We start from the raw sequence: 26796 nt of genomic DNA on the forward strand, positions 1-26796 counted from the left end.
GGTGTCAATGAAAGTCAAGGAAGCCATTATTAGGCTCAAATCAGAAAGAAAAGAATATCAGAATCATAGCCAAAACCTTAGGCTTGCAAAAATCTATAGTTTGGAACATCATTCAAAAGGCAATTACAAACAGGCTGGCAGGCCAAGAAAGACTTCTACAGTGGATGTCTGAAGAATGCTCACCATAATTAAGAAAACCCCCAAAACAACTGTCCCACAGATCAAGAGGTAGGCATGAATGTGTCAGAGATGACTGCAGATGTGAATGTGACTAGCTGAACTACAGAGGCTTCACTGCAAGCTGCAAACTACTAGGCATCCTCAAAAAGGATAGTCAGGTTAGACTAAAGTTGGGCTGGAAAATTGTCTTGTGGACATATAAGATGAGTATTTTCATGTACTGTATCAGAGTGATTGGAAGTGAAAAGTTTGTAGAAAAAAGGATCTGCCAGATTTATAGCATACCATCTCATCTGTGAAACATGGTGGAGGGGGTGTTATGGTTAGGGCATGTATAGCTGCCAATAGAACTGGCTAATGTGTCTTAATTGATGTAACTGCTGATGGCAGCAGCAGAATGTATTCTGAAGTGTACAGAAACATTTGGATGACGCTTCACCATACAGTTTTTTCAGGGCCAAAAAGTGGAAAATCAATCTTCAGATTTAAATCCAATTGAACCTGCATAATATTTTAGGCAAAAATGTCAAAACAAACAACAGACATTAAATGCAGTACAGGCCTGGCAGAGCATCATCAGAGAATATACCCAGCCTCTGGTGGTCAATGGGTCGCAGACTTCAGGCAGTCATTGCATGCAAAGGCTTGTCAACCAAATACTAAACATGAGTGCAGGCCCGGTGCCAGTGGAAAGTAACTAACGGGCCACAACTATTTGAGCAAAACAAACAAAAAACACGATTTGAGCTTGGTCATAACACAGGTTGGATAATTGATCATACAACGACATACAATGTGTTTAAAGCCATAGACAGCTGTCTTGCCAGCGAAGAGCGGACTATTCTGTGCTACTTTACAAAGAGAGCGCATTTCAACGACTTTTCAAACTATCATATTCAAAACATATACAAAAATATACACAGGTCGTAGTTAGCTTGCTAGTTATTTAGGGAGGTAGGGTACGTTTATTTACTCAAACTATGTTGCTGACGACCTGACAATACCTTCTGCCCAGGCACCTGGCTTTCATTCAGCGGCTGGCTCACACTCATATCAGTCTGACCGACAAGCGGCAACTTCAGATGACATGAGCGTCTTTTCCAGAGTCCACCCTAAGCCAATCAAATTATTGATTTTAGAGGCGGGAGGAGAAACGAGGGAATCTTGAGACCAGTAACCCTTTGTGGAGCGGATAAAATGACCTGACAAAAGACATTTCCCATTTATCAAAATAATCAGGGCACAAAATTCAAACTGAAGAAAAATGCTGCACTGTCCCGTTACTTACACAGGGCACTGTAAAAGCATGGATGACTTTCTCCTCCATGTCAGGAAAGGACAAAAATGAATTTATTTTGGAAATATTTCTTAAGTGATAAAAGCATGACTTTTGACCTGCTCATCAAAATTGAGATCAGAATAAAAAAAATAACCCTAGGTTTCTAGTAACAGGTTTGACATTAGTAGTCAGACAACCAAGATTACTAAGAATCAGATTCTCAGATTTGTTTTCGTTTAGTTGGAGAACATTTTGAGTCATCCAACATTTAATGTCTGCAAGACAATCTTTAAGAATGGCTAAGCTGTTTGAATCACTGGATTTTATAGGCAAATAGAGCTGGGTGTCATCACCATGGCAATGAAAATACATATTGTGTTTAATATGACCTAGTGGGAGCATATCAGGGGAGGATGTTTTAAATGGATGAGGAGGTCAACATTGTCTTCATCCCATGTGGACACCTGAACACCTGAACAAAATTCTATTAGCATTTCATACTTTACTATTATATCACTACCCTGGTTTTCCCCCACACAACAAACAGTATGAGAACAATTACATCTGACTGATTAATTAATCAATTGATGTGAGAAATATGATGTAAGAGTCATGTTTTCTAACATAGGCCTATTCCAGAATGTGAGTTAGACAACATTATGAGGTTATGGATTAGTAGGCCTGTATATGGTTCTATTACTTTCACGGGTCACAATGTTACATAACATTATATTTCTATTATACAACAACAAGCATATTGTACAACAAACATCTTCTGGGGTACATCTTTTATTTGCTTTATGTGCATGCACCTAATCCTCATATGCTTGCATTTAAACAAATAAAACCTGAAAAACAGAGCTCCTTTTGTGGATGTGTGTCTGGTTGTCTGGCTGTCGTGAAGTTTTTGATCAGTCGATGGACGATGAAAAACTACTTATTGTTAGACTTACTTCACAGATACATATCAGTAACTAACAGACAGTTATAGTCGTGATGCGTCTACCGTAATTCGTTCATGCAATACTATTAAATGGCCGCTAGAGGTTGATGTTGAGGTCAGCCGATGCCATTTAGCATCCAGTACAATGGCTTTACAGTATTCGTGAAATAAAATGCATGGACGATAACTCGATCATGATTGCTTTCTACTGCCTTTAAATTTTAAATATTACATGCAGTTTGTAAGTCAATATGTTAGCTGTGATTTTGAGGCCAATGAACACCATTTATTAAAACAGCGTTGATTAATGTAGTGCAATTTTTCTTTATTGTTGATGGCGGTTATTATGCAGGCATTATGTATGCTGATCTAGGACTATAGCCTACAAATGTAGTCTTAAAATGAGTAGGGTTTAATGCGATCGGTTACAGGCTAACACACATTGCCACTTTTTAAACAAGTTGTGTGAATCAAGAGTATACGGCTTGGACCGTATTGATAGCCAACATCGCGAAGACAAAAAAACATCATTAGCTTACGCTATAAGGCACATCGTTTAGGTGCCATGTTGCAATCTTGAGATGTTGGCCATCTCGATCTACTGTATTGGTTCTCATGATTCCGCCGCTTTTCTCCCCTCCCCTCCAGACAACAACACACACCTTCGGAGGCGCGTCAGCGACACAACCGCGGACCAATAATGTGTGTGTCTGGCTCCGGTCTGAGAGCATGAGGGCTTGTCAGGACCCAATCAGCGCTTTTGTGTTGCCAGCCGGTGCCGGAGACTGACTGGTTGTGAGGAGTTACTGCAGCCTCAGGATCCCGAAGCCAAACCCGAAGCCAGTGGAACCTGCGGGGTGAAGGCGAGTCAGGTGAGACCGGGGATTGAGTCGCGGCCTGTCTGAACTGAAGTTGAACTAAAAAACCTCAATGCCCACTTCATGGTTCTAGATTTGATAACGAGACTTGATCCCACGCGAAGTAGTTAAACGATGTAAAACGAGTACCGAAATAACGGTACACGGCGTGAGTGTAGTAGTTCTATTGGTGGTAGGTTACGCTTTGCCACCGTTATTTTTTAGTTCCAAAATTAAGGTAATAAAGATGTCTGATGAACCGCAGACGATACAAAGATACATTTGATGTTTTAGCGTTCCGAAGTTGAAACATTGTAGCAATAAATGATCCTTGCGAGCTGATCATAGTGATACAGAGAACGGAATCCGCTTTATTGTTTAATCTAGAGTCCCTGGGGTTAACAGATTGGTCGGGAAAAAAACCTGCGTCTTCGTGGTGTCGGTGCGAAGAACAAAATGCAAATCCGCGACCCACGGCCGTCAATTAAATTGTTGAAATAACGTATTTAATATGGTTTTTATTAACGTTACTGTTGAGTTTCTGAAACTGGGTGGTAGTGTTGGCTGTGGAGACAGTCGTTATGAAGTGTTGTGTGCAAATGTCATACAATGGAATGAATTCAAATGCATCAGCCATTTACGTAAGTGAAGACGTGTTCGCCCTCTCAACTTGTTTCGTATGCATGCAAATGGCCACCGTGGTTTTCGATGACAACTGGTGTTGCATGAATCAGTGAATGCATGACTACTGAGACCCATGATGAAGATCCATTATTAGTCCTGATGAACAAGGATGGAGTTTTATCTCACAACGAATTATGTCTTTTGTTGTGTCAAGTTTGTCTTTCATTGAGGTTTTTTGTCAGCTCAACTCATATTCATATGCACCTTTTATCTTAATGCACATTATGCCTCAAATGTTGCTTGTGAGAACCAATAGAAGCACATTCCTTATGTTTGTGTACATTTTCATTCACTTTCATTTTCATTGTGCCTTTCCCCAGAGGACAGGCCATGAACTACTGCATGAACTTGACCTCTTTTGTGACATTTTCATAGAGGCTGAATGTATTGTAGCAGTATGCTACTTTCTCCTGGAATTCCAAAGTAAATCTTTGCCATCCAGAAGACCCACTAACAATACTAGGGGATTGAGTCATGGAGGCCACACTAGGCTAACAGGGTTCAGTTCATTTTAACTCAATGATGCTACTGCTTGTTAAATTGTGATCATTGTATACAAACCCACTTTTTGGTAGCTGACTATCGCTGTCCACTTTACAGACGGGAGACTTTCTCTAGATGAGGTACATTTGTAATTCGGGTGACCTGTTCCCTGACCCTTGACATTAAGCTGCTCTTATGCCATGGGTAATCTAAAACGCCTAATACTGAGATATTCTAGTTCCCTGTAACTTACTGGTATATGTGCAATTGAATGCAAACTCTTGAGTTTATGATACAGCGCTTAACTCACTTATGTTAATGTCCAGCTTGAAAGTCTTCTCTTTCAAGTATGTATGCACTCTTCAGACAGGTTGAGCCTGATTTGCTTTCGATTACTTATTATTGTGTAGTTTGCATTTACTCTATTAGTGTAAACATTAATTTATATATATTCATGTCATTAGCATTACTATTATCATAGTGTATTTTATTTTAACACCCTTTAAAGGGACAGTTCACTGAAATCTATTCATTTAATGATTTTCTTACCAGCAAATCATTAATTTAATTAACTTTTCCATTAAGAACTTCAGCGTGCTTGACTACTGTAGGTGAAATTAGTCCTCTAATGCTTCATTCTTATGTGAATGTAACAAATGCAGTGAAGGAATGTCGAGGTGATTGTAGTTGAGCTTAGCTTGTCTTGTCTCTTCTCTTCTGGTGTTCTATCGTGTATTTTTACAAATATTTTTTTTAAGTGATAGCTTAACCTTATTCAGAAATCCCCATATATCCGGAGATATGTTGCTGCCAATGGAACTCATTGGTCTGATCAATGAAGAGGCATGTCACCAAATACAGACTGAGAAATGAGTGTCACATCACCTTGTACTGTGTGTGTGTGTGTGTGTGTGTGTGTGTGTGTGTGTGTGTTTAGAATGTGAATGTGTGTGTGTTTAGATATTGATGAAGAATTATTCCTTGAATTAATTTCATCAGATAATACTCTACATGCCACATGACGCACTCATTCCATATGAAATCTCCTACCCTGTTCTTGACTACTCTGAGGTAACCAAGCTTCATTGTTTCCCTTCCCTCCCCCCGTATGTCCCATGGTCTGGTATGCCATGTTAAGGTGCCAGGTTTAGTTGTTTTGACCACCCTCTTTAATCCCAAACAGTGGTTTTCTTCCTCCTATCCATATTCTTTCTCTTAATCCCTTTTTGACCCACCTTCTGACCCCCCCCCCCCCCCCCCCCACCCACCACCACCACCACCACCACACACACACCCCGATCCCTCTCACTTTTCACTCTCTCCCTCTCTCTCTCTCTCTTTCTTTCTCTCTCTCTCTCTCTCTCTCTCTCTCTCTCTCTCTCTCTCTCTCTCTCTCTCTCCCCTCTCTCTCTCTCTCTCTCTCTGTCTCTGTGTGTGAGACGTCATGAAGGGCTACACATTAAGAGATAATTCCATATCCTGAGGTTACAAACCGGCTCAGACTGGCTGGCGCGTTAGGACTGCGCTTGGCACCGAGGGGAGGGGGGATAGAGAGAGAGAACGGGGGACTCCTGCTCTTAAAGGGACAGGGGGGCAACTCTTTGACATGATGCCCCCGTGTTCTTTAAGAAAGACTTCCCTGGCCTTGCTGAGACGACAGACACTTTCTCAGCAAGGCCAACGGTTACATTTTAAAGCAGCGAGGCAAATGTTGCGGCAGGTTTGGGGAACGCAAGATAGTACCTCAACTAGAAATGCATTCTTGTTGATCACGTTGTTTTTTTCAGACCAGATGTTGGCCTATTTTTAATTTTTAATTGATAACATTTGGCACTTTCAAGGTGATGTTACCAAGCAGTCCATGCAAGTCCAAAGTCATAGTGGGTGCGTTGTGGTGGAGGCCTACTGCATAAAAGTAATGGGTCAGCCAGAACTAAGCATTGTCTGTTGCGTTACTCTGCGTTCGTATGAAGACTGGGTGCCATCGCTGATTGTCAGCCATAGCTTAAAACTACCCCCATCAATCACGCTTCTATACCATCTGAAGACAGGACATCTGTTTTTGGAGACAAAGCGTCTCTACTGTACTCTCAACATGACCCTCTCTTCTCTGACATCATGGCTCTCTGCTTCTCCTCATCTTGCTCCCTTTGTCCCTTGCTCCCTTCTTTTCCTTAGGCAACCGCAGAAATTAAATTGATTAGTAGTGCAGTCTATAAATAGACAGGCTGAGGTTGCCCTGGCAACGGTGTGATAAGTGTTGTGTGATGAAGACCTGAGCCTGTAAGTGTTGTTGCATAGCGGAGGATGGGTGTGTTTGCGTGCGTGTGTCCATTCACATCCATCGTCTTGATTGTTCATATATCTTGATTTTGTGTGTGTGTGTGTGTGTGTGTGTGTGTGTGTGTGTGTTGCATTGGCTTGGATATGACAGCCTCAGTCTGATAAGAACTTCATAGATTCTGGTCTTTCAAAATTTCATTTTGTTAGGCCTATGTTTTAGGCGAACACCTACCCCTTGGTTTCCATGGACACTGTTTCCTGATCAGTCTCATTAATGTCAGGAACTCTCTGTACCCACTCAGCTGTGTGTGTGTGTGAGTGAGCGTGTGCGTACATGTTTGTGTGTGTGGGCTTATCGTGTTGAAAGGCTATTGGTTCGAGACTGCAGCCCATGGTGCCATCTCTACGTCCTTGTGTGTTTTTCACCTCATTCCAATCAATACAGTCTTCCTCAGGCTCCAGTTAATGAGGTAGAAAGAGTTAAGGTCCTCTTAATGATACAATTGTGTCCTCACTTCCCCTCCTCAGAAACGCACTGATCTTGGATTATAATAGGAAAATTATCCTTGATTAGATTAGATTGCATTTCGTTCCTCCCCGAATGAACACAGTGATCCAGCCTGAACCACCCATACCCCATATGAACAGGTTATGTGCAATTATTGTATGTGATATGTTCCAATGAAACATCTGTATTTATTGAACTTCTTTTGGAAATGAACTTTAATTTCTGATAACACATTTGTTCCAGGTTGTAGGGAGCATCCTACTACCAAACAACGTGTGCCAATGTTAATTTTAATATTGTGTGATGTCATCACGGATTCTGTCTATTGTTACAACAGAAGTTCCTAACAGCTGCATCATTTACCTTATGAAATTAATTCATATTCCTTGTCAAAGCTCTATAGTAAAGATTATTAAGAAGATGCGTCAGATTTGAAAAAGCCTTATAGTCACCCCTACACCAGCCTGTGTAGCGAGCGCAAAGGTTCTAGTCAATGCTGCCATCCACAGCGAAGCGAACCTGATTGCTTTTAATGTGGACATACAAAAATGATAATACCTTGTCGCTGCTTGTGTGCGAGTAATGTTGGACTGGTGTTAGGGTCTGCTTTTGACAACCCCAAAACTATTGTGTGTTGTCATTGTCAAAAGGGTCAGTCAATACTTGGTTTGACATTTATTTATTATTTTGTGTTTTATTTATTCAGTGTGACTATTGAGCCCTGCGGCACCCCAGGGCTCAATGCTCAGCCCCTTCCTGTTCTCTCTTTAGACAAAGTAGCTGGCCTCATTTTTATCAACATGATGAAATTAACTGTCCCGGATCACATGCTGCATGCATATTAGCTGATGACAATGAGTGTGGAGCTGAGCTGTAGGCTAAGCATGCTGTAGGCTGTGCTGCATGTGAAGTTGTGCAAACATGTTCCACATGCAATGTTGAAGTAAAGGGTAAACCTTGCACAATGTTTCCCAAATTGTTGTTCGGGATCTAGTGAGAGACTGGGATATCTTGAGGAACGTATGTTTTGCTTATTCAGTAGGTCAAAGGAAAACGTGCTCAGGAATCACTTGGGAAAGTCCATTGTCTTCAATTGTACTGTATGATATGACGCCATTATGAAGCATGTTGTTAAGATCTTCCTGCAGGTGGCAACTTTCTCTGGGGGATTAATGATCAAATGGTGGGGGATCATCTGTGTCTCTTGGAATGTAAAGGCTTTAACAAGCTGCTCAAGAGCTGCTCACAACAAGCAAGTTAGTAAGGTTTAGTTGTGGAAACAAGATGGCCAAATTCACATCTCCTTATTTATCCCCTCCCTCACACACACCGACATACTTTGTCCTTTTCTAAATCAAAGCCCTCGGGGATGGTGTTGCTAACAATACAACAGAAGCCCTTATTCGTCACAATCTCCTCCGGGTCCTGCAAAGCCAACTACGCAGCATACTCTTACCACCAATTATTTATTTATTTAAAAAAAAAAAAAAAAAATGTACTCCCCCACCCAGTGCCTTTGGAGGGGTGGATGGAGGGAAGTGGAGTCAGTAGAAGGAGGGGGAGGGAGAAAGGAGAAGGGGAGGGAGTGTTTATACGGGGGCTTTGTTGGCATCGCACAACTGTAGTAAAATGGAGGAGGGGTGGGGGTTGAGGAAAAGGGAACAAAGGAGCCTTATGTTGGCATGGTCTCTGAAATCTGTGCGTGTGTGTGCACGCACGAGCGTGTGTGTGATGCGCGCGTGTGTGCGTGCGCGTGTGTGTGGGGATTTTGTGTGTCTGTGCGGGGCTTGGTAGAGCTAAAGAATACTGTACAGTACATGTCGTTATCTCTCCCACACGATGTAGTCTCTTCCCATGTATGTCTGACATGTAACCTATGCCAAGATGTACTGTCACTGGAATGTATTGAATATTTTTCTTTTATGTCTCTGAGATCTTAGGCCTATTGTTTGAATGGCAATACGATTTATGTAAAAAAAGAATGATATAGGTAGGATGCTATTGTGTTCAGCGGTGAGTCCTTTATCTGAGGAGCTGATCATGGCAAGAACTGCAAAACAGTAGAATGCTTAAACAATACCATACAATTCTTAATCACATTGGCAATAGCTAACCTTTGTGTAACAAGTATGTGTGTATTTTGGGAGACTGTCTGTGTTTTTCAGTGTCCCTGTGCCTATGCTAATCAACCATCTCGTTTACCATCCTTCCATCTTAGCACCCCCTTTTTCTTCCTCTTCCTCTCGCGGTATGGAGGTGTCTGGCTATGGGCCCAGAGGGGTGGGTGGGTGGGGGTGTGTGTGTGTGTGTGTGTGTGTGTGAGAGCTGGGTTTGGGTAGGGTGGGGTTTGAGAGGGAGAGAGAGAGAGAGTCTGGTTTGTGTTGCAGCTGAGGGAAACAGTCATCATATTATGTAATGGGGAATGGGGACAGAGAGAGGGGGGGGGGCAAGAGGTGCTGGGTAAAGACGGTCGTACGTACACACACACACACACACACACACAGACACACGCAGAGATACACACCACTGAACAATTCTGATTGGCTTGTTGGAGCCTCATTTGGTTTTGCAAATGCTCTCTCTCTCCCTCGCTGTGGGTTGTTCGACTCAAAGGTTTTCAGAGCTTATATGTCGGCTTTTTCTCTTCTACTTTACCCAACTTGGACAAGGAAATGGTAACTTTCATGACTTGTGACCTCTGAATGCCCAGATACTGTAAATAATGAGAACCTATGTGTGTGTGTGTGCGTGTAAATGTGCATATTTCTCTGTGTACGAGAGTGCTAACATTTCTAACCTAACGAGGCATTATGCTCTAATTCCAGTCTCCTGCCGCCCCCTCTCCTAGCCTCTCCTAGCCAATCCTCACCTCTCTCCCACGTCTTCAACTCTATCACTGGACCAAGTTGCGGGGCAAACTAGCCCTCTGTGGTGCAACCTATGTTGCTTCCCTGTGCATCTTCCACCAACCCTGTGATTCAACCCAGCAATCGGATTTGCACACACACACACACAGTTAACCGTTTCAGGCTCTGATACAGAATATGACACATGAGAACCCATTCACCCACATCAGCATGTGTGTGCATGTTTAAGTCATCATGTGCCCGTGCATGTAGCACACACCAATATATACACACACACGTCAAGCATGTTCTGTCCTGAGGACATATCGCATTACATACCCCCCTCATTCAACTCCGGCAGGCAAAGGAGGTCAAGGAGGTGCGTGTGCATGTGTGCGTGTGTGTTTTCTGTGCCTTGCAGACGTGCTGGTATAGTACAGCTAGTATTTGGGTTTCATGCAACTGTAATTCTGAACAGTCAATCGTTGACAACAGCACTTCAGAGGAATGAACTGCAGCACTGTCCACAAGCCCTACAGTAACTGAAATGCATTATTTGTACTTGCTCCTGATATCTGCATGCTCCAATTGAGGTTTCACCATTACCATCAGGCCCAGCCATTGCATGTATCGACGATAAATACAGTTGCCATGAATGGCTCTTAGGGCCCAAATTCTTTAATTGCAAATCACACGTTATAACACAAAAGCAGGATTCTTCTGGCGCAGCACTAATGAATGGGTGGATTCATGGCCTCATTCCTCGACTAAACAGTGATTACAGTGTGGAACTAAAACACTGATAACTGCATTCCAAAATGAACCCAACAAGAGTGATCCTCTTTGAGTTGTCCTGGAAACCCGGCGTTAACTGCAATTGGTGGAATTTGGGCCTTGGTTCAGTAGGTTAACGGTTAGCACTGTATAGTGTGTTAGCCTCCTGTGAGGGTAAGGATGTTGGACAGGGTTGATGACAGCTAACTGTTAGCGCTGTCTTAGGTGGCAAAGCAAACAATATGGTGGGAGAACAGTAGACCTGTGAGCTACGTTGGAGATGATAAAGGCATACGCTATATGTCCACTGTAGAAAGATGAGAGAGTGAATGCTTGAGTAGGTGCTTTATTTTTGTGTGCTGCCAAAAAGTTGCACAGCATTTTTAACATGGAGACAATTATCAAAGTCATCTGTTTTTAGGTATGTATTTGTATTGTATTTGGCTTACCTTAGGAACTAGTAGCAATATTTTGCTTTCTTCTTATACCCATAGGGCCCCATATGTCCAAAATGACTCCTCCAATCCAACTCAATTTATTACACTATAGACCACGGATAATATGGATAATAGTCTATTATATAGTGAAAATGTCTTCAGAGGGGGCTGGGAATCGGTCAAAAAATAATTTGAGTGTCGGTACCTTTTTGACACATTTCAGAATGACTCCTATACAGTATTTCAGAAGGGCCCTATACATCTAAGGGCCAATCTATACCAACGCCGCTATGGCACTGTAACGTCAAGCGCAGTTTAACAACAATGGTGATCTATGACAGACATGCTAGGCAACATGCAAAACAGCACGTCTACGAAGCGAGGCTGGCTTGAAGCAGCGTAGTTTTACGTTTCAAGTCTATTTTCCTCGGCAGCGAGAGCGCTGTAGAGGCGTAGATGCATGGAAATGAGCACATAATCTCAAATAGAAATTCACAAATAATCGAAATCATACAAAAACTAAAAAATAGCAAAAATCACCCTGCACACATTGAAATGTTCAGTGTCGCATTTTAGGCTCGAAGTCAACAAAGATAAACAGTGTTGATGCAATTGTTGATGTCATGTATAGGCTACTTAAAATAATTGAAATTGCAGATTAGTTGTTAGGTTTCAAGAATATAGCCTCCCGTTATGAAGTGTAGCTGAAATCATTTTCAGATAGCTTCCCTTTATGAAATATAGCCTATTTTGTCATCAGATCAACGTTTGTGGCAGTGCATCTCGTCTCACTCTTGGTGCCGCACCCTGAAAACCACGTTGACGTTACGGAGACGTTGCGGTGCCATAACAGCGTTGGTATAGTTTGGCCGTAAGTAAGCAACATTTGTGCCTGAATCATCTACAGGCTGATAACTAAGTGTAAAATCACCAAAACATTTGTAACATCCCTTTTAAAATCATGTTTGAAGTTAACTCTGTATTTTCATGGGCAGAGTCTTAACCTCTCTACCATCTCTTTCTACCCTCACCCCCTCTCTTTCTCTCCCCTCTCCCCCCCCCCTCTCCCCCCCCCTTCTTCCAGTCCGGTCATGGAGAGGCTGAACGAGGAGGCGGTGCGGCTAAGCCTGCTGAAGCGCAGCCTGGACTCATCCTCCTCTTCCACCTCCGCCACACCAGGCGGCGCCACCTCCGCCAGCGGCGGGGGCAGCGAGCGAGACGAGCTGCTCTCAAAGCGCATCAAGATGGAGGGTCACCAGGCCATGGAGCGCCTCAAGATGCTGGCCTACCTCAAGCGCAAGGACCTGGCCGGCAGCCTGGAGGCCGGAGGATTGGTCGGCCTCTCCGGGGGCGAGGTCAAAGGGCACGGCTCGTCAGGGGGGATGGGGGGAGGAGCCTACGAGGAGAAGACCAACGGGAGCATGCGCGGTCCGGTGGTCGGAGTCTCCCACGGGGCGTCCCACCACGGGCTGGTGGCTGGGCGGAGCGGCAAGGAGAACATGGGGGAGGAGCCGGTGGATATGAGCTCCAAGAGGAGGTGAGTGGAGGAGAGGGGGAGGCGAAGGTGAGAAGGGGGGAAAGGGTGAAGATGGAGAGGAGAGGTAACTCAGTGTGGCTCAGTTGGTAAAGCCTGGCGCTAGCAATGCTTAGTTTTGGGATTCGATTCTCGCTAAGACCATAAGTACAAAAAAAAAGTATGCAGTCACTGTACTCGCTTTGGATTAAACCGTCTGTTAAATGGCATGCATATACAGTGTGTGTGTGTGTATATGGAAGGAGAGAGGTTAGTGGGAGAAAAGCTGCCCTTAGGCGCAAGTCTAATGTATGTAGATGTAGATCTAATGCTTGTGTTCCTCCTCAGTGATGTGGACAGGGAGCGTCACACACCTTCCCCTGACGTGATCGTCCTGTCAGACAACGAAGCGTCTAGCCCGAGAGGCCCCAGCCGAGGAGAAGAGAGAGAGAGGCTGAGGGCAGCCAATCTGGAGATGTTTAAGGTGTGTGTGTGTGTGTGTGTGTGTGTGTGTGTGTGTGTGTGTGTGAGTGAGAAAGAACGTATTTAAAATGTCTGTTTCCAGGGTCAAATAAAATGTCAGCGGTGTTTGTATTTGTCCCCTCCATAAGTGTTTGGACAATTAGCATAACATTGAGTAGAGAAGATAAAACGTTTGAATTCATTCTGATGACGTGATTATGAAAAAATGTGAATGAATCATGAATAATAGAGAATAACATGAATGAATAATATGAATAATGAGAGAGTCCTACAGACTTGACCAGAAGATGCTAACCTCTACAATATTTGTGATGCTCATGAGCATAAGTGTCTTTTGGTCCAGCATTTCATTGTGTGTGTGTGTGTGTTGCAGGGAAAGACTGGCGAGGAGAGACAGAAGATGATCCGAGCTTTAAGAGAGGAGCTGAGACTAGAGGAGGCCAGACTGGTGCTGCTGAAGAAGCTCAGACAGAGCCAGATGCAGAAGGAGAACCTAGCGCAGAAGGTCAACAACATTTATCTCCACACACTCATCCGCTTCAGCCACTCGTCCTTCAGGCGTCCACTACAATCATCCCTCTTTCCCTCATCCCTCATCCACTTCACACACTCATCCACTACTACTCACTCATTAATCCCGCACTCATCCACTATACAAATCCTCTCACTCTCCTCCCACTCAACCATCATGCTTCCGCTACCTATCCGTCATCCACTAGACTCACTCATCCCTTAACCTTACTCACTCATTACTTGCTTATTCAACCACTCATGCACTCAGACTCCACTACTCATTCATTCCTTCACTGGCCATTCCATTTGTCCTCCATTCCTCCTCATTCACTCACTCATCCATCGGTTGCTCATCCCGTGGTCCTCCACTATGATAAAGGCTATTCCCTTTTTAACCATATGTTTGGTATCTAACCATTGGTCATATGTGTTATTGTATTCTCATATGTACATTGCATGTATGTATTCTTCCTGTATTGCGACGTCCATTTCATTCACACCACATTTCCTTTCCTTACCATCTTTGACCCTTCTCTAACCTTTAAAGCGGAATTTTACCCTGTAATCCAGTGGATTTGTTCTTTTCATTAGACGATAGTAGACACATTCACAAAAAAGTGTGTTTTAAAACAATCTCTGAGTCAAGATATCTTGCTTTGGATGCCCTGATCAGTCCAAATAGTTCATTTGAGTAAATTCCTACAACTCCCAAGATTCTCTTCTCCCTCCCACGTGAAGGTCCTTCTGTTGAACAGCACTAGAGCTAGCACACGCTGCTCTCTGGGAATCACTGGTGTAGTGGAGCAGGGTTGGAGTGCAAAAACTCTCGTCTGACATATTTTAACGTAGTATGACAGTTTTTTAGGAAGTAAACACAGACCTCACGTTTCGATAGCTATGATGCTGCTGCATGTGAAATGATGATAGTTTGAGACAGTATGCATCGTGGATTGACCAGAAATACACATGAAAATTGATTCAGGGTAAACTTCCCCTTTTATCCTCACCCCTCCCAGGTCCCTGTGGTCCAGAACACAGCATCCACCATCCAGACAGGCGCTGTCCACGGCCCTCAGGGCATGAGCAAGATGGCCGCCCGCCCTGGCCTGCACACCCCTGAGCCCCAGAATCTGCGTACTGTCCAGGCAAGGCTACAGCAAAGCTTCCCTGAGGGTCGTTCTATCCAGGCCATCACAGCTAAAGGGTCACACGTGGCTTACTGGCTGGGTTGAGATCGATAGCATTTCAACTCTACCAATTAAGGAGATGACATACCTGAATTGACCCCAATTCTGTTATCTGTCAGAGTATTTTATTTTATTTTATTTAGTATCCTGCCAACTCAGATTGTCATTGAATGATGATGTTTGTTTTTCACAGGTCACTTTATTCACTTGAGGCCTGTTTTGTTATCGCTCTGTATAGAGTGCCACACATTGGGCTCAGAGGTCCTCGATGTGGTGATTTCATCCATAGCATAGTGAGGCCATCTGGTGGCAGGGAGAAGCATTATGCCTGATGGAGATAAGATCACACAGAAGGTGTCCTTTGATGGTTAATTTATTTCTATTTGATCTGATGAAGATACAAACAGTACATAGGTTTTGTTTAATTTGATGAATTACCTTAATTGTTGTGCACTGAAGTTGTTCACAAGAGTTGCCCACTACAGTATAATTCCTACTGAAAAACAAGGATAAAAGAAATACCTCAGCTTAAGTCTTATTTGTATCTTTTCTCAGTGTGCCTCTTTCTTGTCCTCCTCTTCATCCTTCTCTTCATTCTCTCCTCAGGGTCACTCAGTGATCAGGTCTGCAGCCAACAGCGCCATGCCTCAGATGATGATGTCACCAAGGGTCATAGCACCCAACCCCTCCCAGCTGCAGGGCCAGAGGCTGGCGCAGAAGCAGGGCGGCATGCGCACCCCGACTGGTAGCGGCAACAACAGTGTGAGCTACCAGCAGGTACAGCCCCGACCAAACCCCTCTCACAATGTCACCTTCATTTTGAATCATGTTAGATTGATAAGTATAAGTATAGAAAAGTTATGTTTTATTTAGAGCTTGGCAGATGTATCCAGAGCACCAGTATTATCGGCCAATATTGGCCTTTTACAGAAATATCTGTATCGGCACATATTCCTCCAACAATGCACCAAAACAGCCTCACATTCCAAATGTATAGAAATCAGTGTAGTTGGCTTTTTCCAGAGCAACATAGACATCTATACTTGTTTGTTGGATTTTGCTGTTACTGGACTGCCTACTGAAGTGGCTGAATTTAGCAAAGTAATGTTAGCTTTTTGGACTGCAGTCAATTAGCACAGTTGTTAAACAGTTGACTGAACAAAAGAGTTATTCAGCATAAGGAGTCACACAGTAAGAGATTATTTACCAATTAACATGGTTAGCTTGTATCCATGAATTTCAGAGTCAGACGTGCTAGCTAACTTTTGTCACAAGCAGCTTGGTGTGTAGTTCCAATCAACCGTATCAGCATGGACTGCACAACACAGGTTTGTTTATCAAAGTGGTCAATTCCGTTCTCTTCCCTTCTAGAATAAACCATCACTGGAAATTACAGTGGTTGGCAACCAGCTAGTGCAGGGGGTATTCTAACAGTATGTTTTAAGATTTCTTTTCACAGTGCATTTTGTATATTTTTGTAAATTAAATATACTGTAACTGAGTATAACAAAATAAATTCAGTGGATGATCAAACTGTCTCACAATAAATTAGATTGAACATCAAATCACTGATATAAATATGCAGTGCACTGAACAATGTGAAATTCTCATTTGGTACAGTACAAGTAACTCTGCACATAAAATAAATAAATGTTGCTCTATTTATCAATGGAGATCATTTCAGGTCATTATTGAGATATGGATTTTTGCTTTATTAGCATTAAGAGCATCTTTTTGCCATTCATTTCTTATGAAAACTGTGCTGAAAAGGAATTGTATCTGCCGATATGTGTGTATATATATATACATAGCAGATACAGTGCCCTGCGCAAGTAATGGGACTTTTGGCTCTACACTAAAAGATTGGATTTTAAATCAAGCAATTATAACACTTTTTATGTATAGTCCACCTCAGGTGTGTTCTGTCACATCATTTGTGCAGGCATAAGAGAGCTGTCAATGTCTAGTATTGATTCTAGGTTTTGCATTTGCCTTTGGAGTTTGCTATTGGTGTCTGTCAACATGAGGACCAAAGAGGTGTCACATAAAGCCATTATTAGGCTGAAAAATCAGAAACATAGTCAGAACCTTAGGCATGCCAAAATCAACAGTCCCACAGATCAGGAACCCTCTCCAGGAAGTAGGTGTGAATGTGTCAGAGACTACCATCCACAGAATTCATCACCAGCCAAACTACAGACAAACATGAGTGCTTAATTGAGTGCAGATTTGATAAATCTGTCCCATTACTTTTACGTACCCTAATCAAGAGAGGTGGAATGGGCTGGGATTCTCAAAAAATCAGTTAAAATGAAAAATATCTCAGCATATACTCCATAAATATTGCCAAATGTACCATAAATGACTGAAATTACCATGTGAATAATAATGTGTAAATATGTGTTAATATATTAAATAAATAAAAGTACCTTTTAGATCAAATGTGTATGTAAAAACAAACAGTGCTTCGGTTCCTTCAATGAGTGGAGGTGATATTGTAAGTATGTGTTGCATGTAAAAGGATTATTTCTACAGAAACTTTCTGATTAGCCTGATTTATACGATGCCACAGGCGACCAAAGAAAGGCTTATGAGAAACGGGCTGCTCATAAATGAATCCTATGATGAGTAGTTTGCATAAGGTATTTTAATTTCAGCCATTAAACCGCTGAAGCATTGCACTGGTATGCTGATTAATCGTGTCAATTCCAGTCCCCCCACCAGCAGGTGTCAGCCTCTCAACGCTCCACTGGCTCCTCCTCCTCATCCTCCTCCTCCGCTATGTACATGAACCTGGCCCACATGCAGGCTGCGGGGGCCAGCGGCGGGGTCCCAGGGGTGGGGGCGGTCAGCCCCTCGGCCATGCACAGCCCTGGGGGCGCGGCAGCGGCCTCCATGGCGGACACGGCCAGCAGCCAGGCGGCGGCCAAGCTCGCCCTCCGCAAGCAGCTGGAGAAGACCCTGCTGGAGATCCCGCCCCCCAAGCCACCGGCGCCCCTCCTTCACTTCCTGCCCTCCGCAGCCAACAGCGAGTTCATCTACATGGTGGGCCTGGAGGAAGTGGTGCAGAGCGTCATTGACAGCCAGGGTGAGTGTTGGGATCGGGGCAGCAGTTCTATGTGTTGCATTTCTATCCGTACCATTCCCACTGAATGTGGTGGAAACGCCTAGCCTACGAGGCTTGAGGTGGTGCTGTTAACATGATGAGGGCGTTCCAAATGCACGCCCACAGTTCATATACATAGCAACCCTACTAACTGTAGATCTTAGAGTGTGAATGGACAAGCGTGTAGTCGGGGGCTAGATGTTAGTTTGAGGTCCTCCAGGATCATATAGAATCTCTGTTTTAAGGATGCTTTTTTTAGCCCATGATTTAAGATAACTCTAGGTCCAGAAAACCAGTTTGAAGGGCGCATGGTAGGCTGGATGTCATGTGAGCTGATGGCAACGGCGCTCTTCTATTCGGTGACCGACCCTTCCTCTCTCTCTCTCTAGGTAAGCTGCGTTCGCCCTTCTCCTCCATGGAGCCCTTCATGTGCGCCCAGTGCAAGACAGACTTCACTCCCCACTGGAAGCAGGAGAAGGGAGGCCGCATCCTCTGTGAGACCTGCATGACGTCCAATCAGAAGAAGGCCCTGAAGGCAGAGCACACCAATCGGCTGAAGAACGCCTTTGTCAAGGCTCTGCAGCAGGAGCAGGTCAGCCTCTCTCATTGGCTCTCGGCTGGTATACGATTGATCATCCACGGTGAAAATGGATGTGGGTGTTGGCCAAAATCAGGGTCCATGATCAGTGTACCTCCCAAATGTTGTAACAACGCGAGTGCATCCGCATTTCAATACTCAGATGATTGATTCACAGCAGATGGGGAATGTACTTTCTTTACCATCATTACCTCCCTTCACACTGCGGTAGCTGCTGCTTATAAAAGATTGTGGTGGCTCTCTAGGTCGCCGACAAGTCATGTTAACTCACCAACTGCCAAAGAATTCCGGAACACTCACCACCTAGGGTGCCATGTGGTATTTACCTAGCAACAACACCTTGATTGGCTACAACACGAAGCATCATAATTTATGAGTTTTTGGTGAATAAAGTCACCCATGGCTCTCTAGAATGTTGACCATTTAGGCGACTTTATTTACCCTCGGCATTACATAAGTTAAACATGCAAGGAACCACCTCAACTTGACGTAGCAATCTGCTGATCTGGCCAGACCAACTGCGTTGTTGGCAACCCTGGAACTCCACTTCCGTGTTTTCTACAGAATTGGTGGAACCTTATAGAGATTTGGTGAAACCTTTGGTACTGTAAAGTAATTATCACTGAAATTAACTTTTATTTAAGCTTAAAGGCACTCTCTATCATGATCATTGGACTTTCTGTCTGGATGTTAAAATTGAAGAATTGGTCTGTAAAACTGGGCTATATGTGACATGATGCTTCAGTTAGGGATGTAACCGTCTTTCACTGTGTACCGCCATAGGAGATTGAGCAGAGAATCCAGTTGCAAGCTGCTCTCTCCACCAGTTCTGCTCAGACTGTCCCTAGTGTCAGTAAGCCTGACTCCATGGGCCGACACCACACACACAGACAGGTACGTCCACACTATCACCACGTGCTGTCATGACTGCAACATCCACTATGTCACAACACCGCCTGTAGTATCCACTGTTGTCACTGGACACATTTAACACCATGTCCTCAAAGTCACTGTGCACACTTACACATGTCCCTACTGTCAACATGTGGCAAGGGTATATTCTAACTGTCGTCTGACAAACACACAGAGGAGCTGGATTCTGGTGTCTCTCACACACACACACACACACACACACACACACACTGTTAGTTCTGTAATAACAGATTGACAGACTCTTTATGTCCTCTTTGTCACTGTAGAGTAATATATACTTCCCAACAACTCTGTAGTAGTATGTCTGACATGTTTCCCTGTTAAGTGTGTCTGTGTGTGTGTCCCAGGTACCCTAACCCCAGGTGACTCAGTCCCTGGTGTGTGTGTGTGTGTGTGTGTGTGTGTGTGTGTGTGTGTCCATGTCCCAGGTATCTCAGCCGTGTGTGTGTGTGTCCCAGGTACCCTAAGCCCAGGTGACTCAGTCCCTGGTGTGTGTGTGTGTGTGTCCCAGGTACCTCAGCCCCTGGTGTCTCAGTCCCTGTTGATAATGTTTGTGTGTCCCAGGTACCCCAACCCCAGGTGACTCAGTCCCAGGCCTCCCTCCAGCGGGGTCTGTCTGGCTCAGCCAGGGGTGTTCTGTCCAACTTTGCCCAGGCCTCCCAGCTCTCCGTGGCAAGTGGCCTGCTGGGCATGACGGGCAAGCGCTGCGGGCAGGCGGGCACCAGTGGGCACAGCAGGCCACAGCAGCAGCAGCACGACAACCGCCGCCAGATCTACAGCATCCCCGGTGAGTGTGTGTGTGTGTGTGTGTGTGTGTGGGGGGGGGGGGGGTTAGGCCATTGCAGTTTCATCACATACTAAGCATCATGATGATGCATAGTTCTATGGCAGCCATAGTAGCACCTCTTTAGAAATATTGGCCAATTGCTCAGCTAGTAGTAGATTTAGAATCCAAATACTCATTATGAATGGAATGCTCAGAGGTGGCAACAAGGCGTCCAGCTCTAAAGATTGCCAAGCTCTCTCTAAACATGGCTCTGGGCGAGATGGCTACTGAGGCATTCTTTACCCACAGGTGGCGTCAATCCTACACAACGCTCGTCTTGTAAGACATGGAACCTATCTTTAAAAAATAAAGATTGGAAAGCATAACTGTACTGTCCATGTTAATGATGAGATTATAAAGTACTTTACATTATAAAGGGGAAAATCACACACAATGGTGTTCAGTCTGTCCTGTGCTACAACGTGTTGAGGTGTGCCAGTCTCTCACTCCCTCCCCCTCTCCATCGCCCCCTAGGTGTCAACATTGCCTATCTGAACCCGGGGAACGTGGGCGGCCACAAGGGGTCCAGCCTGGCCGACCGGCAGAGGGAGTACCTCCTGGACATGATCCCTCCTCGCTCCATATCCCAGTCCATTTCCGGACAGAAATGAGCCCTCTATCCTGATGCAATACCAATACACGCACCCTTTCCCCCTGAAAACCCTTAACCGACCCATCATCGCATGCAGTGCCTGTTAGTGTGCCTACCAACCTGTATGAAGAACACAATCAACGACTCGAGAGGCCAAACCCTCACCTAAAATTACTTTTCATTTGACCATGCAACGCAAAGCCCTTTGAAGAGTCCTCCTATTATTAATATTGTCATTAGTGCTATGGGTGTTGGTATCACTTCACCGCTACCATTTAAGATCTGTCTTTGTCGATTCCCCCCCGTCTTTAAATGCTGGTGGAGCTGGGGTGTTTTTTGTTTTGTGTTGGTGTGCTTGTTTTGAAAGCAATATTTTGTCTGGCTTGAGCGTTCCTGACTGGACTCAATTCTGTGTTATGTCTGGGACTACAATGCAGTCTGTCTTTTTTTTCTGGCTTAACTACACCCCCCGCTCTCCAATCGTTGCTCTTTCCCTTTTGGTTTTCTACAATTTGTTGTGGAATGCTTGAGGAGGAATTCTACCCAACTTGGTGGATTCTGCCCAAGACAGACACACAGACAGATAACCTTTGTTTTAAAAGGGTGATTGTGGTAGTTTGACTTTGCCCTCATTCTCTGAAGCCTTAGCTTGGGTTTTGGATGAACAGGGAAGGAAATGTAACTTTGTTGGGAAAAAACAGGGCGTTCAAATCCTTGTGGCTTTGTCCACAGCAATACTCCAATTTGATCTTGCTGAGAAAGAGGTGGCTCAGTAGACCTGGCTGAACCGAGCTGGGATACTGGTGCACGGATGAGTGCTGGAGGAAATCACTGAAAGTGGACTGTCCCAATTGGAGTTTGATGCATAGAAATGCAACCTTTAGTAGAGCTGCCCCATATCCCAGTCCAGTAGAGAGGGCTGTAATTTGGAGGTGTTTGAATTGAAAGGTGAATAACCAAAATTATATGATTGTGTGATTTCTAGTCCAAACAATACCCCCATCAAAGGGACTTAAGTGAATATCCGATCATGTGGAGGAATTTGATTGGATGGGAGATCAGGTTGAGGTATGTGATTAGATGGGACACCAGGTGGAGGAATTGCATTGGATATCAGGGATTAGGTTGGATTAGAGATCAAGTGGCAGATTTTTTTTATTGGATTTGGAGAGCATGGTAAGGGATTGGGTTGTAGTGATATGTCCATTGACGCAAGATTGAAAGGGGTTCCATATAGGACCATGGTTTGTACTTATTTTGTAGTGGAAATGGGGGGTACAGGTGTTGCCCCCTCTTTCCGCTTTTCTTTTCGCTTAGGGTTTCATAGTGAGTGTTCACCCTACCCTGGCATCTACATTTATTTTAAGTTTAGATGCCGTTTTTAGACTATTTGAACTGTAGTGTCAATATACCTTCTTCCCACAATGTCTTGGATGCATTTCAAAACAGCAGGGAAAGTGGCTAGCTCTTAGCTACAAGCTTAGCCTGCTTTAAACTATTCAGATGAGCGGCGTCTTCTAATGAACGGGTAGTGTATCTCAAAGATACCTTGCCCAGGAGACGATAAATGATCAATTAATTCAGCTATTGAATATTTACATAAACCGAACAGTTACTGTATATAGAAAGAAACATTTACAGAATATACATCAGGGGTTATGGCAATGCACAGGATTGTACACTCAAGGAGCACTTAGGTACAGATAGTTTGACATTTCATGAACAGGATTTGTTTTTGTCCACACGAAATTGAGAGTTAATTGATTGTGGACATTTCACTTTCAGTAGGAAGTATAGGTTTCATTTTTTAATCGTGTTGACTTCACAAACGTATTTGGTTTGGAGGTGATTGGAACTGCTTCTGCTCATGTGCAGTACCTAGGGAGGTGGCTATAGTGTACTGTAGATGTCAGACAGAATGGACTAACCCTAAGAGCTAGCAGGAAAAACAGTGTTACAGAATTTGAATTTCTGTGAACATGACCAGATTTCTCTTGTCATGTACTGTAGCTGCCCACTTAGTTACCCTCTGGAAGTTGTCCGCTTCTTCCTGCTATGAGTTGCCTCTTTTACTTAGTTATTATTGTTACACTGCAGTTTTGTTCTATTTCAGTGTTCAAATAATATTACTAGAGAGCAGTGGCTTACTCAAAACCCTTATTGATAAGCTTGGACAGCAGCAATAAATGAAGACAGAGAAGAAAGCTCATGAGTTTTAATGCTGAATTTGACTATGGTTAGGTAGCCATAGTCCCATATACAGTGGTCGCAGTTGATTTTTTTTTTTTTCTCTTTTTTTTCAAAGGATGTGGCACTTAACAGATATTGTCCTGTGTATAAACAGTACAGGAGAAAACATTTTGATATGAAGGAGGTAATACCTGAACTTGTGAGAGCTCATTTCCACTGAAGAGTAAACAATTGACTAAGGTTTTCTCCTGTTTGTGCCCCATGAATATGACCCAGGTTTTATATGGCAGTCTAAAAATGGAGAACGCAATATAGTTCTGGGGATGGATGACAGTGTTGGTTGGGTGACTTTCACCCATTTAATTGTTTTTATTGTCCTCTTCGCTCTCTCTCTTTCTCCAACAATGCCAGTTGCATCCATTAACAAGGTTATTGTAGAAAAAGAAAAGAAAAGCACTGGAAAAGATCATTTTTCAGATGTCATTTTTGTAAGGTTTTAAACATAAACTACCTTTTGCTGATCTGTCAATCCAATTTAATTTCTGACCATTTTTATAGAAAAAAAATAAATTAAAAAAGTAATTAACTTAAGAAACTGATTGTCAGAGCTATGAAATGATACAGTACTTGCTTGAACAGATGTAATAATAATGACTTATTGTACATAAGCTTTTTCTCCTTTGTGAATTACGACACATGAATTCCAGATGGGTATTCATTGTGTAGAAAAGCAAACAAAAAGCCATGGATATTGTAAAGCTTGTCATTTTGTTTTGTGATCTGTGTATTCCTGTGCCACAAATGTGCAAAACTATGTGGGGGTTGTGATTCTACCTTTTCAATTTACTATCAATTACATTTTCACCTTTCTGTATATTGTTTTGTAGTACTTAAAGACTGTAGGATCATCTTTTATCATGGAGAGTTGTTTGATCTATCCCAGGACCACTTTGTCTGTAAATTGTATAAATGCTTTTATTACTTAATTTTCATTCAGCAACATTGGTGTTCAGTTAGCCTCAGTTATTATTGTTGTTACGCTTTTTCCTTTTTTTTTTTTTTTTTGTATCCGAGTTAAACACTTGCAGGGCATGGAGTAGATCAAACAACTGAATTGGGATATTATTTTTTTCCCAGCATAACTGTTTCCAGGGAAAGACAGCGCATGGTCCACATATACTGTAAGTAAAGAAAAGACTCTCACAGGAAACTGTCCACTGTGTGTTTTTAAATACACAGTAGTATAATTGCTAAGCTGTATGCAAATTTAGCCATTCTCATAAGGAGAGCGAAGGTATCCTTGATGGAGTACAAGGTGTTGGGTCAAGCAGACCTTGGAGAACATTTGACGACACAATTCTGTCATGATATGACTCTAAACAAAGTATGTATCAGCTTGTATCAGATTCTGTCAATAAATTTTAAGCAATGTTTAAGTATTTCATGTGGTCAAATGATATGGTCTTCGTTTGCATACTGTACAACATAAAACATCAAAGATGCACTCATAGCTTTTTGAATAAATAAATGAATGCAAACATAACATGCCTGTTTGTGCTGTCAGCGGTGTTTACACCTTAAATTAACATGCTTCCTGTGACCATATTACGTATGAGGCGTGTTCATAACAATTAGCAGATCAAGTGTAATTTTCAATATGGTGCCAAGCAAGCAAGTTATTTATTGCATCATGAAGACAGACAATTTGTCTGAATTGCCGAACAGTAGCCTATAGTTGAGTATGTCTTTAAGCCGGGGCCACATTGCTCCCTCTGAAAATGGACAAAAACTGTATACATGTGATATCACTATCCATTTTGATCAGTGTGGAATGCAAAAAATCCATATCATGAAATCAATCCGCTTAAAAGAGATTAGGCTAATAGAAAAAGAGAAACTGGATGCAGATGAAATTCTGTTCTTCTATAGTACAGTTAACTTATTTAAGAACGATCAAGTATAGTGTATTACAAAAATAAAGTGAATTGGTTGGAAAATGGTGAAAAATGCACAAACTTCAACCTTCAATACAGAAATGCAACCAAAAAGAATATACAAAAACTAATTACAAATGAAGGAACAAACCATGCATCACTGAATGATATTTTGAAAGAGGAAGCGCAACATTTTAAGCATGTTTTCTTTTCAGTCTCATCCATATCCCCTCAATGATGATCATTGCAATGACTTATTTTCTAAAAATAATGTTAAATTATCATCAGTAGAAAAAAATGTGTGAAGGTCAAATTACAGAAGATTAACTTCTTAAGGCAATTGAATCTTTTCAGACAGGATTGCATACCAGCAGAATGATATCCACCTTTTTTTGAGATACTGAAAGATCCATTGCTGGCAAGTTTGAACTATTCCTACAACAACAACAAACTATCCGATACGCAACAAGAGGATCTGATCTCGCTATTACGAAAACAGGAACTGGGTGGTCAGTATAAAGACCCAGTCTATTTAAAAAATTGGACACCCTTTGCCCTACACTGTTGTGATGCAAAAGTGTTGGCAAAATGTATAGCACACAAAATCAAGAAAGTCTTACCAGATATTATTCATCATGATCAGACAGGATTTCTGCATGGGCTATACATTGGAGATAACATATGACAATTACTTGAAATAATAGAACATTATGAAACAGAGAAACTAGGCATGGTCTTCATAGCGGATTTTCATAAAGGCTTTTGTAAAGTGCGATTAGAATTTATTTACAAATGCCTTGACTTCTTTAATTTTGGAGAATCTCTTATAAAATGAGTATTAATAACGGATACTTCTCAGAGAGTATTCAACTGTCAAGAGTATTTGTTTGTTATGGCAATCAAAATGCTAGCAACTAAAATGAGATACAATAATATGATCAAGGGGTTAGATATTCAGGCATTGAACACAGAAGTGTATGTGGATGATTCAAGCTTTTTCTTGAGTCCACAATCCAGACCACTGCTAGGCCTTATTAAGGACTTGGACAACTTCTCGAGTCTCTCTGGATTACAACCAAATTATGAAAAAAGTACTATACTACGTACTGGATCGCTGAAAGATTTTCATTAACATGCAGTTTCCCGATAAAATGAGCAGTAGACATACTTGGTATTCATATTCCGAAAGACATAAATGAACTTACTACCATGAATTTCAATAAAAAGTTAACTGAAATAGACAACATCTTGCAACGTTGAAGAGGTTATGGAAAAATCACACTGATTAACTCCTTAGTCATATCTCAGCTCACATTCTTAAAATTATATGAAAACAAATATTTCAATTTATTTAGAGTGGTAAACCAGACAATGTGCCTATCTATATAATGAGCATGAATGTGGGGTGTTGAAATGATTAACAATCAAAGCATTGAACCTCTCACTACAATCTTCAATCATTCAAAAACTACACTTACACCCAAACTGGTTTTCTAGCAGATTACTAAGAGAAGCTCATCCTCTATTTAAAAATTGCCTTTGTGCCTTTATACAGATTACATCTCATTTTTGCTACAGTACGGTGAAAATGAAATACTGTACAAAGTATCACCCTTCTTAAAACAAGCCATACAATTTCAATGTTGT

General features: G+C 42.6%; 1 protein-coding gene across 1 annotated transcript; it reads left to right on the forward strand.

Annotated features, from left to right (window-relative positions):
- Positions 1-3194: 3194 nt before the first annotated feature.
- Positions 3195-24654, forward strand: LOC310810909 (transcriptional repressor p66-beta-like). Its single transcript, XM_083678828.1, has 12 exons — positions 3195-3274; positions 12035-12145; positions 12359-12811; positions 13136-13271; positions 13644-13775; positions 14800-14994; positions 15577-15747; positions 17683-18058; positions 18466-18668; positions 19458-19568; positions 20172-20394; positions 20908-24654. The coding sequence occupies exons 3-12, from the start codon at positions 12366-12368 to the stop codon at positions 21042-21044; spliced, it is 2130 nt and encodes a 709-aa protein (XP_083534954.1). The 5' UTR covers positions 3195-3274; positions 12035-12145; positions 12359-12365; the 3' UTR covers positions 21045-24654.
- Positions 24655-26796: the final 2142 nt, after the last annotated feature.

This window comes from Argentina silus (assembly GCF_951799395.1).
Source record: "Argentina silus genome assembly, chromosome: 10".
Lineage (NCBI taxonomy): Eukaryota > Metazoa > Chordata > Actinopteri > Argentiniformes > Argentinidae > Argentina > Argentina silus.

Coding starts and splice junctions, on each gene's coding strand:
- LOC310810909 (XM_083678828.1), top strand. CDS start 12,366: ATGGAGAGGCTGAACGAGGAGGCGGTGCGGCTAAGCCTGCTGAAGCGC. Junction 13,776..14,799: donor AGGAGAACCTAGCGCAGAAG/GTCAACAACATT, acceptor CACCCCTCCCAG/GTCCCTGTGGTCCAGAACAC. Junction 19,569..20,171: donor GACACCACACACACAGACAG/GTACGTCCACAC, acceptor TGTGTGTCCCAG/GTACCCCAACCCCAGGTGAC.